This window comes from Hypanus sabinus, chromosome 19, assembly GCF_030144855.1.
Source record: "Hypanus sabinus isolate sHypSab1 chromosome 19, sHypSab1.hap1, whole genome shotgun sequence".
Lineage (NCBI taxonomy): Eukaryota > Metazoa > Chordata > Chondrichthyes > Myliobatiformes > Dasyatidae > Hypanus > Hypanus sabinus.
The window spans coordinates 1,430,615-1,450,949 of record NC_082724.1 but is presented as its reverse complement, the minus strand read 5'-3'; the positions used below and the strand labels follow the sequence as shown (position 1 = coordinate 1,450,949).

The window sequence follows — 20,335 nt, the reverse complement described above, 5'->3', positions numbered from 1 at the left end:
TAATTGGGTTGCAGTTAGCATATGAATGAGTGAGGGGCTGCAGACAGCATTTCCCACGAGATGAATTCTTCCAAAGCATGGGGACGTGCATCCCCCACCCCCAGTGTCTGAATGAATGAGTGGGTGTGTATAACTGTGGCAACAGGGCTGGTGGGGGCTGTGCAAGGCCACTGCGCCTAGCCAGAAATGTGAGCTGCCTTTTGTTGGTGCCGTCTCTGCCCCCTCCCCCAGCATCACTCGACCAGCTGCCATCCTGGCTGGGGCTGATGGGTTACTGCTCTTCCCAAATCAAAGTACTTAGCCCCTGCAGGGAGGAAGGGGTTGTGGTTCCCACAGACTGTCGTCTGCTCAAGGCATCAGTGTTGAACAAACCCTGACAAGTGGTGCTCCCGTGCATGCCCACCCCCTCACACCGAGTGCAGCTCCTGTCTCAGAGCCCCAGAGACAAGGGTTTGTTCCCAACTTCCGGCACCGTCTGCACTCTCTCCCCATGATTATGTGGGTTTCCTTAGGGTGTTCCAGTTTCCTCCCACCTGACATCAATGTTTATATTTAGATATACAGCTCGGTAAGGAAACTAGAGCATCCGGAGGAAACCCACACGGTCACAGGGGGAACGTAGAAACTCCGTACGGGAATTGAACCCAGGTCACTGGTGCTATAGAGTATCACAGCAACTGCTAGCTACTGTGTGGTGTCAGTGGGTTAATACACTGCAGTAAATTGCCCCCAGTTTGTGGGTGAGGTATGGAATCTGAGGGGTGTCGATGGTCAGTACAGACATAACAGATGATATAAGATCTATAGAGCTGAATGTTGAGTCCATCTGTAGAGATTAAGAACAGTAAAGGGAAAAATCAATGGTGGGTATTGTCTATAGGCCACCTAATAAAAATATTGCTGTGGTAGAGGGGCGATTAACCAAGAAATAACTGAGGCTTGGGTGAATCAGGTTGGTCAAGGAAGTCTTGAAAAGAACTTCATAGAACGCATCCATGATGGCTTTCTTGAGCAGCATGTTAGTGAACCTACAAGGGAAAATGCTACCTTAGATCTAGTTCTGTGCAATGAGACAGGTAACATTAACAATCTTGTAGTCAGGATCTTGGAAAGAGTGATCATAGTATGATTGAATTTCGCATACAGATGGATAATGAAATAGTTAGATCTAAAACTAGAACAAGGGAGACTACAACGGGATGAGGGAAGAGTCGGCTAATGTGGATTGGGAGCACAGGCTATTTTGTGGGACAGTTGAGAAACAGTGGAATACTTTCAAAGAGAACTTTCACAGTGCTCAACAAAAGTGTATTCCAGTCAAAAGTAAGGACAGTAAGTGTGGGGAGAGCCAGCCTTGGATAACTAAGGAAGTAAAAGATAGTATCAAATTAAAAACTCATGTACAAAGTCACAAAGAGTAGTGGGAGACTGGAGGATTGGGAAAACTAAAAAGCAACAGAGAACAACTAAACAAGAAATAAGGAAAGGGAAGATAGAATATGAAAGTAAATTAGCACAACATATAAAAACAGATAGCATAAGTTTTTATAAATATATAAAGCAGAAGAGGGTGGCTAAAGTCAATGTAGGTCCCTTGGAAAACGAGAAGGGGAAATTGATATTGGGTGATAAGTAAATGGCTGAGGCATTGAACGACTATTTTGTGTCGGTCTTCATGGTGGAGCACACATCTAATATGCCAAAGAAGGATGTTATGGACGAAATGGGTGATGAGGACCTCGATAAAATCACTGTCACTAAAGAGATAGTGATGAGCAAACTAGAGGGCCTGAAGGTAGATGAGTCCCCTGGCCCTGATGGGATGCCTCCCAGGGTGCTGAAGGAATTCGCGGAGGTTATAGTAGAAGCTTTGGTAATCATTTATCAAAACTCTCTAGACTCTGGGCAGGTCCCAGCAGATTGGAAGACAGCAAATGTCACACCACTTCTTTAAAAAGGATGTAGGCAAAAGTCGGGCAAATATGGGCCAGTTAGCTTAACGTCCATAGTCGGGAAAATGCTTGAAGTTGTCATTAAGGAAGAAATAGCGAAACATTTAGAAAGGAGTGGTTCCATTAGACAGACGCAGCGTGGATTCAGAAAGGGCAGGTCCTGTTTGACAAACTTACTGGAGTTCTTTGAGGACATAATGAGTGCAGTGGATAGAGGTGTACAGGTGGATGTCGGATGCTTGGATTTTCAGAAGGTGTTCGATAAGGTGCCACACAAGAGACTTATAAATAAAATACGGATGCATGGAGTCGGAGGAAGTGTATTGGCATGGATAGTGGATTGGTTAACGAATAGAAGGCAGAGAGTTGTTATAAATGGGTGTTTCTCCAGTTGGCAGTCAGTGGTGAGTGGGGTGTCGCAGAGGTCGGTGCTGGGCCTGCAGCTGTTTACCATTTATGTTGATGATTAGGAAGAGGGGGCTGAGTGTGGCGTAGCAAAATTTGCTGATGACACTGAACTGAGTAGGAAAGCAAATTGTAGAGAGTCTGCAGGGGAATACAGATAGTTTGAGTGAGTGGGCCAAGGTCTGGCAGATGGAATACAACATTGGTAAATCATCCACTTTGGAAGGAATAATAGAAGAGCGGATTATTATTTAAATGGTGAAAGTTTGCAGCATGATGTTGTGCAGAGGGACTTGGGAGTGCTTGTTCTTGAATAACAAAAAGTTGGCTTTCAGGTACAACAGGTTATTAAGAAGGCAAACGGAATGCTGACCTTTATTGCTAGAGGGATTGAATTCAAGAGCAGGGAAGTCACGCTGCAACTATAGAAGGTACTGGTGAGGCCGCACCGGGAGTACTGTGTACAGTTCTGGTCTCCATACTTGAGCAAGGATATACTGGCTTTGGAGGCAGTGCAGAGGAGGTTCACCAGGTTGATTCCAGGGATGAAGGGGTTAACCTATGAGGAGAGATTGAGCCGCCTGGGACTGTACTCACTGGAATTCAGAAGAATGAGAGGGGATCTTATAAAAAACATACAAAATTTTGAAAGGCATAGATAAGACAGAAGTAGGAAAGTTGTTTCCATTGGTAGGTGAGACTAGAACTAGGGGACATTGTCTCAAGACTTAGGGGAGAAGATTTAGGATGGAGCTGAGGAGAAGCTTTTTCCCCAGAGAGTGATGAATCTGTGGAATTCGCTGCCCCAGGGAAGCAGTTGAGGCTTCCTCACTCAATATATTTGAGGAACAGTTAGATAGGTTTTTACATAGTAATGGAATTAAGGGTTATGGGGAAAAGGCAGGTAGATGGAGCTGAGTTTACGGACAGATCAGCCATGATCTTATTGAATGGTGGGACAAGCTCGATGGGCAGGATGGCCTACTGCTGCTCCTATTTCTTATGTTCTTATGTTTAGACTCGATGGGCTGAAGGGCCTGGTTTGGTGCTGATGTTGGTTTAATATGTACTGAGATACAGTGTTTGCATGAAACGTAGACAAATCATTCCGTCCATCAATACATTGAGACACTACAAGCAGAAACCAAGTGCAGAATATCATGGAACACAACAGGTCAGGCAGCATCTATAGGAAGAAGTACAGTTGACGTTTCAGGCCAAGACCCTTCGTCAGGATTAACTGAAAGGAAAGATAGTAAGAGATTTGAAAGTGGGAGGGGGAAATCTGAAATGATAGGAGAAGACAGGAGGGGAAGGGATGAAGCTAAGAGCTGGAAAGTTGATTGGCAAAAGGGATACAGAGCTGGAGAAGGGAAAGGATCATGGGACGGGAGGCCTAGGGAGAAAGAAAGGGGAAGGGGGGAGCACCGGAGGGAGATGGAGAGCAGGCAAGGAGTGACTGTGAGAGGGACAGAGAGAGAGAAAAGACAAAAAAGGGAATAACTAAATAAGGGATGGGGTAAAAAGGGGAGGAGGGGCATTAACGGAAGTTAGAGAAATCAATGTTCATCAGGTAGGAGGCTACCCAGACGGAATATAAGGCGTTGTTCCTCCAACCTGAGTATGGCTTCATCTTGACAGTAGAGGAGGCCATGGATAGACATATCAGAATGGGAATGGGACGTGGAATTAAAATGTGTGGCCACTGGGAGATTCTGCTTTCTCTGGCAGACAGAGCGTAGGTGTTCAGAGAAAGAGTCTCCCAGTCTGTGTCGGGTCTCACCAATACATAGAAGGCCGCACCAGGAGCACAGGATGTAGTATATCCAATGTATAGAAGGCTGCACTGGACACAGACTGGGAGACCATTTCGCTGAACACCTACGCTCTATCCACTAGAGAAAGTAGGATCTCCCAGTGGCCACACATTTTAATTCCACGTCCCATTCTGATGTGTCTATCAATGGCCTCCTCTACTGTCAAGATGAAGCCACACTCAGGTTGGAGGAACAACACCTTATATTCCATCTGGGTAGCCTCCAACCTGATGGCATGAACATTGATCTCTCTAACCTCCGTTAATGCCCCTCCTCCCCTTCTTACCCCATCCCTTATTTATTTATTCCCTTTTTTGTCTTTTTTCTCTCTCTGTCCCTCTCACAGTCTCTCCTTGCCTGCTCTCCATCTCCCTCTGGTGCTCCCCCCCCTTTCTTTCTCCCGAGGCCTCCCATCCCATAATCCTTTCCCTTCTCCAGTTCTGTATCCCTTTTGCCAATCACCTTTCCGGCTCTCAGCTTCACCCCTCCCCCTCCTGTCTTCTCCTATCATTTCAGATTTCCCCCTTCCCCTCCTACTTTCAAATCTCTTACTATCTTTTCTTTCAGTTAGTCCTGACGAAGGGTCTCGGCCCGAAATGTCGACAGCACTTCTCCCTATAGATGCTGCCTGGCCTGCTGTGTTCCACCAGCATTGTACGTGTGTTGTTTGAATTTCCAGCATCTGCAGATTTCCTCGTGTTTACGGAATATCATGTTACTATTGCAGAAATTGTGCCCTGCAGGTGCACAGCCCACAAGAATGTACTGGAAGCTCTGTAGTGTGTAAAGCTTCCCTTCAAGATCTGATAACACCTGAGCTCTTCGGTAGCACAAGACATAGGAGGAGAGTTAGGCCATTCAGCCCATCCAGTCTGTTCCACCATTCCATCATGGATGATAGGTTATCCCTCTCAACCCCATTTTCCCACCTTCCTACCAAAGAACATATCAATCTCCTTTTGAAATATACCCAATGACTTGGTCTCCACTGCCGTCAGTGGCAATCAATTCCTCGGATTCATCCAAAGAGCCGTTCTGCCTTCTGCCCAATGGGACAGGAGGGAAGAGGGAGTGCCCAGGGTGGGTCAGGTTTTTGAGTATGCTGGCTGCTTTACCATGCAGGGGAGCTGGCTTCCGTCACGAACCGAGACATTTAGGTGACTTTTAGATGGGCACATGGATAATGGAAAAATGGAGGGCTATGTGGTAGGGAAGGGTTAGATTGATTTTAGAATAAGTTACAGGGTCAGCACAATTTGTGGGCTGAAGGGCCTGTGCTGTGCTGTTCCTTCTAATCCTCGACTTATGGCGTGTCTCTGTCTCCAGGAGTTTTCCTCATCCCATACCTGCTCATCGTTCTGGTGGGGGGGATTCCGGTCTTCTTCTTGGAGATTGCACTTGGACAATTCATGAAGCAAGGTGGTGTTGGCGCTTGGAATATTGCACCTCTCTTCAAAGGTGAGCGGTACGTGGGTTCAAGCACGGGTTATCCTCCAGCGTGAGGTCTATGCGTTACACCGGGGACTGTGGCGAGCTTCAGTGTAAACCGGGTCAGCTGGTGGAATGAATGTGTGCTACACTCTGGTTTCAGTGTGGATCAAACCCTGTTACGAGAGAGGTTGAATAGGTTGGGACTTACTCCCTGGAGCAGAGGAGAATGAGGAGAGATTGGACAGAGATATACAAAGTTATGAGGGCTTTTTGCACTGAGGTTGGATGAGACTAGAACTTACGGTCATGGGTTAAGGATGAGAGGTGAAATGTTTAAGGGGAATCTTCACTCAGAGGGTGGTGAGAATATGGAATGAGCTGCCAGTGGAAGTTGTGGATGTGGGTTTGATTTTTAACATTTAAAAGGTTTGGATAGTACATGGATGGGAGGGGTCCTGGTGCAGGTCGATGGGACTAGGTAAAATAGCAGCTCAGCACTGACTAGATGGGCTGAAGGGTCTGTTTTGTGCTACAGAGCTCTATAACTCTGTGTAATGTTATGGACTGTGCTGCGTTTGGTCTGAAAGCGAAGGGATTCCTCGGGGTGTAATGGACAGGCTGGCAAACGGGAATGACACTTCTGCATTGGGGGAACGGGCAGAGGGCTGCTCGTCAGGAAGTAACATGTGATTTGCAAAATATATACATTCCGATAAGACACGAATCTGACAAAAAAGATGCTCTGACCATGTGTTACTGGAGAAATTCTCCTGTGGAAGGAAGTGAGTTGTGAAGTTACCTGCCACACTGCAAGAAGCTTACAGTTCAGGAGAGGATGACTGGGAGCTGATTCAAACAGAATGAGAATGAACGAAGAAGTCAGCAACATTAAATGGACTGCTAAGGCTTCAGGCCAAGTCGAAGTAAAACCTGATTTCATCGAAGTACAGTTATGATACCATGTAGCTGTAACTTGGGTCACAGTAAACTCAAGCTGGTGAGGCTTCCACTGCTCCCCCAGCTGTCTGCCTCTGCGAAACGCAGTGTTAAATTAGAATCATAAACACAAGATTCTGTAGGTGCTGGAAATCTGGAGCAACAGACACAAAATGCTGAAGGAACTCAGCAGGTCAGGCAGCTTCTGTGGAAATGAATAAACGGTCAACGTGTCAGGTCGAGATCCTTCCTCAGGACTGGAAAGGAGGTGGGAAGACCGCAGGTTAAAAAGTGGGGACTGGGGAAAGAAGATGGCGAGAAGGTGCGCTTCCCCTCCCCCCACTTCTTTTATTCTGGCATCTTCCCCCTTCTTGTGTCCTGAAGAAATATATCGGCTGTTTAATCATTTGCCTGGCCTGCTGACATCCTGTAGCGTTTTGTGTGTGGTAGATTAGATGAGCTTAGTTTGCCATGTGTACATCAAAACACACTGCAAATTGTGTTATTTGTATCAATGACACACTGTCCGAGGATGAGCTGGGGACAGCCCACAAGTGTTGCCATGTTTCTGGTGCCAGTGTAGCAAGCCCACGACTTACTAACCCCAACCCGTACTCCTTGGGAGCATTGAAGGAAACCGGAGCCCCCGGAGGAAACCCGGGCAGTCAGGTGTAGAACATGATAACTGCCTACAGGCAGGTGGTGGGGTTTGAACCCCAATCGGTGAATGTTTCAATCATACCAGTGCCCAAGAAGACCATGGTAATCTGCCTCAATGACTATCACCCAGAGACACTTAAACCACAGTGATGAAGTGATTTGAGAGGCTGGTGTTGAAGCATATCACCAGCCAGGCCATGCTTTTCCCTCGCTGCTGCCATCAGGTAGAAGGTACAGGAGCCTAGAACTTGCACCACCAGTTTCAAGAACAGTTACCACCCATCAACTATCAGGGTCTTGAACAAAAGGGGATAACTACACTCATTTAAGGACTCTGCTTTATTGTTATTTTATGCTTGTTATATATTGCTATTTATTTATATCTGTACTTACACAATTTGTTTACAGTTTACAGATCCTGTTTACAGTTACTGTTCTATAAATTTGCTAAGTATGCCCACAGAAAGAGAATCTTAGGGTTCTCTGTAGTAAAATGTATGGACTCTGATAATAAATATTACTTTGAACTTTACAGACTATTTACAGTCAGGGGTGATATTTGAACCCCAATTGGTGAATGTACAGACTGTGGTGGGATTTGAACACCCGTCAGTGAATGTGCAGACAATGGTGATATTTGAACCCCAATCGGTGAATGTAGACTGTGGTGGGATTTGAACCTCAGTCGGTGAATGTACAGACTGTGGTGGATTTGAACCCCAATCGGTGAATGTACAGACTGTGGTGGGATTTGAACCCCAATCGGTGAATGTACAGACTGTGGTGGGATTTGAACCCCAATCGGTGAATGTACAGACTGTGGTGGGATTTGAACCCCAATCGGTGAATGTACAGACTGTGGTGGGATTTGAACCCCAATCGGTGAATGTACAGACTGTGGTGGGATTTGAACCCCAATCGGTGAATGTACAGACTGTGGTGGGATTTGAAACCCAATCGGTGAATGTACAGACTGTGGTGGGATTTGAACCCAAATCGGTGAATGTACAGACTGTGGTGGGATTTGAACCCCAATCGGTGAATGTACAGACTGTGGTGGATTTGAACCCCAATCGGTGAATGTACAGACTGTGGTGGGATTTGAACCTCAGTCAGTGAATGTCCAGACTGTGGTGGGATTTGAACCCCAATCGGTGAATGTACAGACTGTGGTGGATTTGAACCCCAATCGGTGAATGTACAGACTGTGGTGGGATTTGAACCTCAGTCGGTGAATGTACAGACTGTGGTGGGATTTGAACCCCAATCGGTGAATGTACAGACTGTGGTGGGATTTGAACCCCAATCGGTGAATGTACAGACTGTGGTGGATTTGAACCCCAATCGGTGAATGTACAGACTGTGGTGGATTTGAACCCCAATCGGTGAATGTACAGACTGTGGTGGGATTTGAACCCCAATCGGTGAATGTACAGACTGTGGTGGGATTTGAACCCCAATCGGTGAATGTCCAGACTGTGGTGGATTTGAACCCCAATCGGTGAATGTACAGACTGTGGTGGGATTTGAACCCCAATCGGTGAATGTACAGACTGTGGTGGATTTGAACCCCAATCGGTGAATGTACAGACTGTGGTGGGATTTGAACCCCAATCGGTGAATGTACAGACTGTGGGGGGATTTGAACCCCAATCGGTGAATGTCCAGACTGTGGTGGGATTTGAACCCCAATCGGTGAATGTACAGACTGTGGTGGGATTTGAACCCCAATCGGTGAATGTCCAGACTGTGGTGGGATTTGAACCCCAATCGGTGAATGTACAGACTGTGGTGGGATTTGAACCCCAATCGGTGAATGTACAGACTGTGGTGGGATTTGAACCCCAATCGGTGAATGTCCAGACTGTGGTGGGATTTGAACCTCAGTCGGTGAATGTACAGACTGTGGTGGATTTGAACCCCAATCGGTGAATGTACAGACTGTGGTGGGATTTGAACCCCAATCGGTGAATGTCCAGACTGTGGTGGGATTTGAACCCCAATCGGTGAATGTACAGACTGTGGTGGATTTGAACCCCAATCGGTGAATGTACAGACTGTGGTGGATTTGAACCTCAGTTGGTGAACGAAGACTGTGGTGGATTTGAACCCCAATCGGTGAATGTAGACTGTGGTGGATTTGAACCCCAATCGGTGAATGTAGACTGTGGTGGATTTGAACCCCAATTGGTGAATGTAGACTGTGGTGTATTTGAACCCCAATCGGTGAATGTACAGACTGTGGTGGATTTGAACCCCAATTGGTGAATGTCCAGACTGTGGTGGATTTGAACCCCAATTGGTGAATGTACAGACTGTGGTGGATTTGAACCCCAATCGATGAATGTACAGACTGTGGTGGATTTGAACCCCAATCGGTGAATGTACAGACTGTGGTGGGATTTGAACCCCAATCGGTGAATGTACAGACTGTGGTGGGATTTGAACCCCAATCGGTGAATGTACAGACTGTGGTGGATTTGAACCCCAATCGGTGAATGTACAGACTGTGGTGGATTTGAACCTCAGTTGGTGAACGAAGACTGTGGTGGATTTGAACCCCGATCGGTGAATGTACAGTTCACTGCGTCTGCCACTGCAGGGAAGACCAGTTCACAAGGATCTTGCCTTGTTGCTGCCCGATTCACCTCAGTTATTTATGCATTGCCATTTGCCCTGCAGTTTGAGGGAGAGGTACTAAGGGAGTCCCAGTGTGGTTTTAGTGGGGATCTGACCCAGATTGATGCTGCCCCCTGCTGTGCACTCAGGGGAAGACAAGATGAATGTCAGCAATTCATTTGGGCAATATTTTTGTCCATGACCGTATGTTTTTCTGTTATGGTAATTGAGTATGTTGTGTGTGACTCTGGTACTGTGTTTTGCACCTTGAACTTCAAGTCTTCCCTTCCAGGTCTGGGCTTTGCCTCCATGGTGATCGTCTTCTTCTGTAACACCTACTACATCATGGTCCTGGCCTGGGGACTGTACTATCTCGTACACTCCTTCACTAACAACCTGCCTTGGGCCACTTGTGGCCACACCTGGAACACTCCGGAATGTACCGAGCACTTCGAGCACACTCAGTGCCACAACAGGACTGTCGTCAACGGCACTAACTTCACCATCGACTGTGAGGAACTAGCGAACAAACGCTCACCCATCATCGAGTTCTGGGAGTAAGTCCAATGTTGCCCCATCACAGGGTGTCAGCATGACTTCCTCAACCACCAAATTCAACCCTTACACACTCCTGGGGTCAGAAACAGAGTGAAGCTTCCTCCACACCATCCCATCACACACTCCCGGGGTCAGACACAGAGTGAATCTCCCTCCACACCGTCCCATCACACACTCCCAGGGTCAGACACAGAGTGAATCTCCCTCCACACCGTCCCATCACACACTCCCTCCACACTGTCCCATCACACACTCCCAGGGTCAGACACAGAGTGAATCTCCCTCCACACTGTCCCATCACACACTCCCAGTGTCATACACACAGAGTGAATCTCCCTCCACACCGTCCCATCACACACTCCCGGGGTCAGACACAGAGTGAGGCTCCCCCCACACCGTCCCATCACACACTCCCGGGGTTAGACACAGAGTGAATCTCCCTCCACACCGTCCCATCACACACTTCCGGGGTCACACACAGAGTGAATCTCCCTCCACACTGTCCCATCACACACTCCCAGTGTCATACACACAGAGTGAATCTCCCTCCACACCGTCCCATCACACACTCCCGGGGTCAGACACAGAGTGAGGCTCCCCCCACACCGTCCCATCACACACTCCCGGGGTCAGACACAGAGTGAATCTCCCTCCACACTGTCCCATCACACACTCCCGGAGTCAGACACAGAGTGAAACTCCCTCCACACCGTCCCATCACACACTCCCGGGGTCAGACACAGAGTGAATCTCCCTCCACACCGACCCATCACACACTCCCGGGGCAGACACAGTGTGAATCTCCCTCCACACTGTCCCATCACACACTCCCGGGGTCAGACACAGAGTGAATCTCCCTCCACACCGTCCCATCACACACTCCCGGGGTCAGACACAGAGTGAATCTCCCTCCACACCGACCCATCACACACTCCCGGGGCAGACACAGTGTGAATCTCCCTCCACACTGTCCCATCACACACTCCCGGGGTCAGACACAGAGTGAATCTCCCCCCACACCGTCCCATCACACACTCCCGGGGTCAGACACAGAGTGAAGCTCCCTCCACACTGTCCCATCACACACTCCCGGGGTCAGACACAGAGTGAATCTCCCTCCACACCGTCCCATCACACACTCCCAGGGTCAGACACAGAGTGAATCTCCCTCCACACCGTCCCATCACACACTCCCGGGGTCAGACACAGTGTGAATCTCCCTCCACACCGTCCCATCACACACTCCCGGGGTCAGACACAGAGTGAAACTCCCTCCACACCGTCCCATCACACACTTCCGGGGTCAGACACAGAGTGAATCTCCCTCCACACCGACCCATCACACACTTCCGGGGTCAGACACAGAGTGAAACTCCCTCCACACCGACCCATCACACACTCCCGGGGCAGACACAGTGTGAATCTCCCTCCACACTGTCCCATCACACACTCCCGGGGTCAGACACAGTGTGAATCTCCCTCCACACCGTCCCATCACACACTCCCGGGGTCAGACACAGAGTGAAACTCCCTCCACACCGTCCCATCACACACTTCCGGGGTCAGACACAGTGTGAATCTCCCTCCACACCGTCCCATCACACACTCCCGGGGTCAGACACAGTGTGAATCTCCCTCCACACCGTCCCATCACACACTCCCGGGGTCAGACACAGAAAGAATCTCCCTCTACACCGTCCCATCGCACACTCCCGGGGTCAGACACAGAGTGAATCTCCCTCCACACCGACCCATCTCACACTCCCGGGGCAGACACAGTGTGAATCTCCCTCCACACTGTCCCATCACACACTCCCGGGGTCAGACACAGTGTGAATCTCCCTCCACACCGTCCCATCACACACTCCCGGGGTCAGACACAGAGTGAATCTTCCTCCCCACCGTCCCATCACACACTCCCGGGGTCAGACACAGAGTGAAGCTCCCTCCACACCGTCCCATCACACACTCCCGGGGTCAGACACAGAGTGAAGCTCCCTCCACACCGTCCCATCACACACTCCCGGGGTCAGACACAGAGTGAATCTCCCTCCACACCGTCACATCACACACTCCCGGGGTCAGACACAGAGTGAATCTCCCTCCACACCGTCCCATCACACACTCCCGGGGTCAGACACAGAGTGAATCTCCTTCCACACCGTCCCATCACACACTCCCGGGGTCAGACACAGAGTGAATCTCCCTCCACACCATCCCATCACACACTCCCGGGTCAGACACAGAGTGAATCTCCCTCCACATCGTCCCATCACACACTCTCGGTGGACTCTTTGTCTATCTCCTTTTCACCCTTTCCACATCTGTTCCATACTGAGGCAACCAGAACTGAACACAGTATTTCAAGTGTGGTCTAACCAATTTTATAGAGCTGCAACATTACCTCACAGTGCTTGAGCTCAATCCTCCAACTAACACACCATTTGTCTTCTTAACCACTGTATTACTTGCATGACAACTTTGAGGGATCTATAGGTATGGACCCCAAGATCCCTGTGTTGCTCTACACTGCCATTAACCCTGTATTCTTCCTTCAAGTTGAACCTTCCAGAATGAATGATTTCACACTTTTACAGGCTGAGATTCACATACCATTTCCAGGCCCAGATCTACATCCTGTCAATGTCCCACTGTAACCTACGATAACATCCATGTCATCTGCAAACTTACTAACCCACCCTCCACTTCCTCATTCCAGTCACAAAAAGCAGAGGTCCTAGAACAGATCCCTGTTCCATCTAGAGTCTTTTGCGGGCAAACCAATTCTGTATCCACACAGCCGATGGATCAGACATTGCTTCCTATGCCTCCTGACTTTCTGATTGAACCTTCCACAGGGATCCATATCAAATGCTTTGTTAAAATTCATATAAACTGTGTCCACCACTCTACCTCACAAAGCCATGCTGTGTACCCCTAAATCAGGCAATGCTTCTCCAGATGATCAGAATCCTGCCTCTCCAGTAACTTGCCCACCACTGAAGTAAGATTCGCTGGTCTATAATTCCCAGGATCATCCCTACTCCCTTTCTTGAACAAAGGGGTAACGTTTGTCAGCCTCCAGTCATCGGTGAGGATGGAAAGATTATTGTCGGGAGCTCAGCAGTCTCTCCCCTCGCTTCCCGTAGTAACCCAGGGTACGTCCCATCTGGCCCTGGGGACATCTATACTAATACTTTTCAAAAGTTCCAGTACATCCTCTTTCTGAACATTGGCATTTTCCAGCATATCAGCCCGTTGTACTCCGTCCTCTCAAATGTCAATATCCCTCTCACTGGTCAATACTGAAGTAAAGCATACATTAATGATCTCCCCTACCTCCTCCGACTCCAGGAACATGTTTCCTCTTCTATCCCTGATTGATCCTATCCTCATACTAGTCATTAATCTTTTCTTCCTGTACATGAATGCCCTGGGGATTTCCTTAACCCTTCTCACCAAGGTCTTCTCATGCCCCCTTTGAGCTCTCCGAAGTTCATTCTTCAGCTCCTTCCTGCCTGCCTTGTAACTCGAGACCCGTCTGATCCTTGTTTCCTAAACCTTAAATAAGCGTCTTTCTTCCTCTTGACTAGATGTTCCATATCTCTTGTCAACCACGGTTCCTTCACCCCACCATCCTTTCCCTGCCTCAGTGGGACTAACCTATCCAGAACCCCGTGCAAGTGCTCCATAAACAACCTCCACATTTCCACTGTCCATTTCCCCAAGTACAACTGTTCCCAATTTACAGCCCTGTTTGATCCTTGTAATTCTCAAGAGCCCTCTCTGATCCTTTCCCTGTCTCAGTGGGACTAACCTATCCAGAACCCCGTGCAAGTGCTCCCTAAACAACCTCCACATTTCTGTGATTGGCGTTTATCCCAACGTTCCCTCTGCAGGAGGAGGGTTCTGAGGATCTCGGATGGAATCGACCAGGTTGGGTCGATCAGCTGGCAGATGCTGCTGTGTGTGCTTGCCACCTGGATCATTATCTACTTCTGTATCTGGAAAGGAGTCAAATCAACGGGGAAGGTAATGACCTGTCTGCAATTCACAGTGAGGGTCAGTGTGTGTGTGTGTGTGTGTGTGTGTGGGACCGTCCCCCCAGTGAGGGTCAGTGTGTGTGTGGGACCATCCCCCCCCAGTGAGGGTCAGTGTGAGTGTGGGACCGCCTCCCCCAGTGAGGGTCAGTGTGTGTGGGACCGTCCCCCCAGTGAGGGTCAGTGTGCGTGTGGGACTGTCCCCCCCAGTGAGGGTCAGTGTGCATGTGGGACCATCCCCCCCAGTGAGGGTCAGTGTGCATGGGACCGCCCCCACCCCCCCAGTGAGGGTCAGTGTGCGTGTGGGACCGTCCCCCCCAGTGAGGGTCAGAGTGTGTGTGGGACCATCACCATCCCCCAGTGAAGGTCAGTGTGTGTGGGGGATCCATTCCCCACTAAACATTTTCTGATTAGTGCAGTGAGGATATGAGGACAGGAGTATGGACCAGACTGTGTGACTGCTGTTCTCTTCCCGCTCTTCCCGTGTCTCCCACCTGTTCAGTCCTCTCCAGATGACCACACCGGCACTCCGTAGTGGGCCTGACACTATCAATACCATCTCTCTGAGGATGTCTGAGTGGAACTTGTGAAGAAGAAAGTGGGTACTCACTTTGACAGGGTTACACTACGGAGCTCCCAGTGGAATTAGGTCAGAGAAGGGTGCAAAATGTTGGAGATTTTATCTTTCCCAACTTCAGCTACATTTAAGATGTTGCTGGTGATCTTTGGTGACTTTCTGTGAGCTGCAGAAAATTGTTCCAGATTTCCTCTTCATTATACTTTTAAGTTACTTTTGCTACAATGTGCAGCATGGAAATTTCCTAACAATGCTTCTAAATCACATTCATGATCTTTACATCTCATTATCAACTGAAGAACCGGAACGCGGACCAGTCAGGTGAGGTGTCTTTAAGGCTTATCACCGTGGCAGGACGGGGAATCCAAACCAGGGTGAGGCCTGCTCTACCCAGAACCTTGTTGGCAAGCATGCAGTTGCTGGAGAATAAAACTGAGAATCTGACTGCAACACTGCTGAATCAATTGTTCGCTGTTTATCTGTGGAATCACCAGGTGCAGCAGTCAAGCCAGAAGGATTTATGATTTACTGAATGGACTGGACTGTGGACTCGGTAAAGGCAAAGGGAGCTGCCATATACTTTATGGTCAATTCTTGTTGGCAGTTTTGTCAAACTCATGTTTCCCCCAATTTGAACACCTAATGATCAAATGTCGGCCATTCTACTTTCCTCAGGATTTCTCATCTGTGATTCTGAGATTTTACATTCCACTAGCGGCTGCCTAGTCACGTGCCCGTGACACTTCACAATGTCATTTGCAGACGAGAAACAACCCGTCCCAATGCATTTCAAGTTACAATCGGAGACTTCAACCAGACCTGTTTAAAGAAATCCCTGCCCAGTTATCACCAGCATATAATCTGTAGCACCAGAGGCCCCAACATACTAGACTCTGCTTTACCAAGATAAGGAATCCCTATCATTCCAGGCCCAGACTGCATTTTGGAAAAACTTTACTGGTGCCCAAGAAGATTGTGGTGACCTGTCTCAATGACTATCATCCTGTATCACTTAACTCCACAGTGATGAAACAATCAGCTCCTGCCCGACAGGTGACTTGGATCTGACCCAGTTTGCCTACTGGAACAACAGGTTGACAGCAGATGCCATCTCACCGGCTCTTCACAAAACCCTGGAACATCTGGACAGCAAAGAGCATCAGGATGTTCTTTATCGATTAAAGATCATTATATGATGACAGAATATAGCATTAATGGCAAGACTCTTGGCAGTGTGGAGGATCAGAGGGATCTTGGGGTCCGAGACCATAGGACCCTCAAAACAGCTGCGCATGTTGATTCTGTGGTTAAGAAGGTGTACGATGTATTGGTCTTCATCAATTGTGGAATTGAATTTAGGAGCTGAGAGGTAATGTTACAGCTATATAGGACCCTGATCAGACCCCACTTGGAGTACTGTGCTTAGCTCTGGTCGCCTCACTACAGGAAGGATGTGGAAGCCATAAAAAGGGTGCAGAGGAGATTTACAAGGATGTTGCCTGGATTGGGGAGCATGCATGATAAGAATAGGTTGAACGAACTCGGCCTTTTCTCCTTGGAGCGAAGGAGGATGAGAGGTGACCTGATAGAGGTGTACAAGATGATGAGAGGCATTGATCGCGTGGAAAGTCAGAGGCTTTTTCCCAGGGCTGAAATGGTTGCCACAAGAGGACACAGGTTTAAGGTGCTTGGGAGTAGGTACAGAGGAGATGTCAGGGGTAAAAAATTTACACAGTGAGTGGTGAGTGTGTGAAATGGGCTGCCAGCAACAGTGGTGGAGGCGGGTACGATAAGGTCTTTTAAGAGACTTTTGGATATGTACATGGCGCTTAAAAAAATAGAGGGCTATGGGTAACCCTAGGTGATTTCTAAGGTAGGGACAGGTTCAGTACAACTTTGTGGGCCAAAGGGCCTGTATTGTGCTGTAGGTTTTCTATGTTTCTAGTTAATGCCATCATTCTCTCAAACTAATCAATAAGCTCCAAGACTTTGGCCTCAATACCCCCTTGTGCAACTGGATCCTGGATTTCCTCATTTGTAGACCCCAATCAGATCGGGTTGGCAACAACATCTCCTCCACAATCTCCATCAGCACGGGAACACCACAAGGATGTGTGCTTAGCCCCTGCTCCACTTGCTTTACACTTATGACTGTGTGGCTGAGCACAACTTGAATACCATATACAGGTTTGCTGATGACACCACTGTTGTGGGCCGCTTCAAAGGGGGATAATGAATCAACATACAGGAGGGAGATAGAAAATTTAGCTTTGTAGTGTCATAACAACCTCTCACTCAGTGCCAGCAAGATCAAGGATCAGGAGAGGGAAACCATAGGTCCATGAGCCAGACCTCAGTGGAGGGTCGGAGGTGGAGAGGGTTAGCAACTTTAAATTCCTGGGTGTTACTATTTCAGAGGACCTGTCCTGGACTCAGCACATAAATGCAAATGTGAAGAAGGCGTGACAGTGACTAAGGAATGCGGAAATTCAGCATGGCATCAAAAACTTCGGCAAACTTCTATAGATGTGTAGTGGAGAGTGTATTAATTGGCTATATTATGGCCTCGTATGGCAATGCCAATGCCTTTGAATAAAAAATTCCTACAAAAGGTAGTGGATTCAGCCCAGTACTTCATAGGTAAAGCCCTCACAAATACCTAGATGAAATGGTGGTGTAGAAAAGCAGCATCCATCATCAGAGACTCACCACCCAGGCCATGCTCTTTTCTCGCTACTGCCATCAGGTAGTCCTGAGGTACAAGTGCCTCAGGACTCACACCACATGTTCAGGAACAGTCACTACCCCTCAACCATCAGGCTCTAGAACAAACAGGGATAACTACACTCACTTGGCCACCCATTAATATGTTTGCATAACCAATGATCTCACTTTAAAGTCTCTTTATCTCATGTTATCGTTATTTTTTGCTATTTCTATTTGCATTTGCACAGTTTGTTGTCTTCTGCACTCCAGTTGATCTTTCATTGATCCTGTTATAGTTACTATTCTATAGATTTGCTGAGTACACCCGCAGGAAAATGAATCTCAGGGTTGTATGTGTTGACATATATGTACTTTGATAATAAATTTACATAGTCTTCAAAATTTACTTTGATTGCTTTAGCATAAGGGGCTTGGAAGTCCTTGTGCAGGATTCCCTAAAGGTTAATTTGCAGGTTGAGTCTGTGGTGAGGAAGGAAAATACAATGTGGCAGTCGTTTCAAGAGGACTAGAATATAAAGGCATGGATGGGCTGAAGTTGATAGATTCTTGATTGGACAGGGCATAAAGGGATGCGGGGAGAAAGCAGGAGATTCGGGCTGAGAGGAAAATTGGATCAGCCATGATGAAATGGCAGAGCAAACTCGATGGGCTAAAATGCCTAATTCTGTTCTGATATCTTATGATCAGACAGGTTTTGTACAGGGTGAACATGTCTTGCAGATCTGGAATTCAGAAGGATGAGAGGAGTTCTTAAAGAAACATATAAAATTATGAAAGGGATATATAAGATAGAGGCAGGAAAGTTGTTCCCACTGGTAAATGAAACTAGAACTAGGAGACATAGCCTCAAGATTCGAGGGAGTAGATTTAGGATGGAGATGCGGAAGAAATGCTCTTCACGGAGACTGGTGAATCCGTGAAATTCTCTGCTCAATGAAACAATGGATGCTACCTCAGTACATATACTTAAGACAATATTTACTGGATAGATTTTTGCATAGGAGGGCAATTAAGGGTTATGGGAAAAAGGCAGGTAGGTGGAGATGAGTCCATGGCCAGATCAGCCGTGACCTTATTGAATGGCGGGGCAGGCTCAACAGGCCAGATGGCCGACTCCTGCTCCTAATTCTTATGTTCTTAGGTTTTATGAAACTGGAGAGGGTTCGAATCAGAAATCAGAATCAGATTTATTATCATCAGCGTGTGTACATCAATTACAGTATATGTATACTGAATAGATTTTTTTAAAACAAGCAAAAAAAACAGAAATACTATATATTAAAAAAAGTGAGGTAGTGTCCAAGGGTTCAATGTCCATTTAGGAATCAGATGGCAAAGGGGAAGAAGCTGTTCCTGAATCACTGAGTGTGTCCCTTTGGGCTTCTGTACCTCTTACCTGATGGTAACAGTGAGAAAAGGTCATGCCCTGGGTGCTGGAGGTCCTTAATAATGGACACTGCCTTTTTGAGACACCGCTCCTTGAAGATGTCCTGGGAACTTTGAAGGCTAGTACCCAAGATGGAGCTGACTAGATTTACAACCCTCTGCAGCTTCTTTCGGTCCTGTGCAGTAGCCCCCTTGTACCAGACAGTGATGCAGCCTATCAGAATACTTTCCATGCTACATCTTTAGAAGCTTTTGAATGTATTTGTTGATATCTCAAATCTCTTCAAACTCCTAATGAAGTATAGCCGCTGTCTTGCCTTCTTTATAACTACATCGGTATGTTGGGACCAGGTTAGATCATCAGAGATCTTGACACCCAGGAACTTGAAACTGCTCACTCTCTCCACTTCTGATCCCTCTATAAGGATCGGTATGTGTTTCTTTGTCTTACCCTTCCTCAATTCGTAACCAGCTCTTTCGTCTTACTAACGTTGAGTGCCAGGTTGTTGCTGCGGCACCATTCCACTAGTTGGCATATCTCACTCCTGTACGCCCCCTCGTCACCACCTGAGATTCTACCTACAGTAGTTGTATAGTCAGCAAATCTATAGTTGGTATTTGAGCTATGCCTAGCCACATAGTCATGTGTATATAGAGAATAGAGCAGTGGGCTAAGCGCACACTACTGAGGCACGCCAGTGTTGATCGTCAGTGAGGAGGAGATGTTATCACCAATCCGCACAGATTGCAGTCTTCCTGTTAGGTAGAGAGAGGTACAGAGGCCCAGGTTCTGCAACTTCTCAATCAGGATTGTGGGAATGATGGTATTAAATGCTGAGCTGTAGTCGATGAGCAGCATCCAGATATAGGTATTTGTGTTGTCCAGGTGGTCTAAAGCCATGTGGAGAGCCATTGAGACTGCATCTGCCATTGACCTATTGTGGCGATAGGCAAATTGCAATGGGTCCAGGTCCTTGCTGAGGCAGAAGTTCAGTCTAGTCATGACCAACTTCTCAAAGCATTTCATCACTGTCGATGTGAGTGCTACTGGGTGATAGTCATTCAGGCAGCTCACATTATTCTTCTGAGGCACTGGTATAATTGTTGCCTTTTTGAGGTAGTGGGAACTACTACTCGTAGCAGTGAGAAGTTGAAAATGTCCTTGAATACCCTGTTAGTTGGTTGGCATGCGTTTTCCGAGTCTTACCAGGTACCCCATTGGGACCT

The 20,335-nt window shown here is 47.7% G+C and overlaps 1 protein-coding gene across 2 annotated transcripts in view; it reads left to right on the top strand.

Annotated features, from left to right (window-relative positions):
- Positions 1 to 20,335, top strand: part of LOC132377659 (sodium- and chloride-dependent creatine transporter 1-like) — a 111,614-nt gene that overhangs the window by 48,669 nt on the left and 42,610 nt on the right. Inside the window, exons 3-5 of one of the 2 annotated variants that reach the window (XM_059943864.1) lie at positions 5,501 to 5,632; positions 10,113 to 10,377; positions 14,278 to 14,410. In XM_059943864.1, coding sequence (XP_059799847.1) covers positions 5,501 to 5,632; positions 10,113 to 10,377; positions 14,278 to 14,410 — 530 coding nt within the window. The remainder of the gene's footprint in view (positions 1 to 5,500; positions 5,633 to 10,112; positions 10,378 to 14,277; positions 14,411 to 20,335) is intronic. The other variant, XM_059943865.1, reaches the window with a different exon arrangement.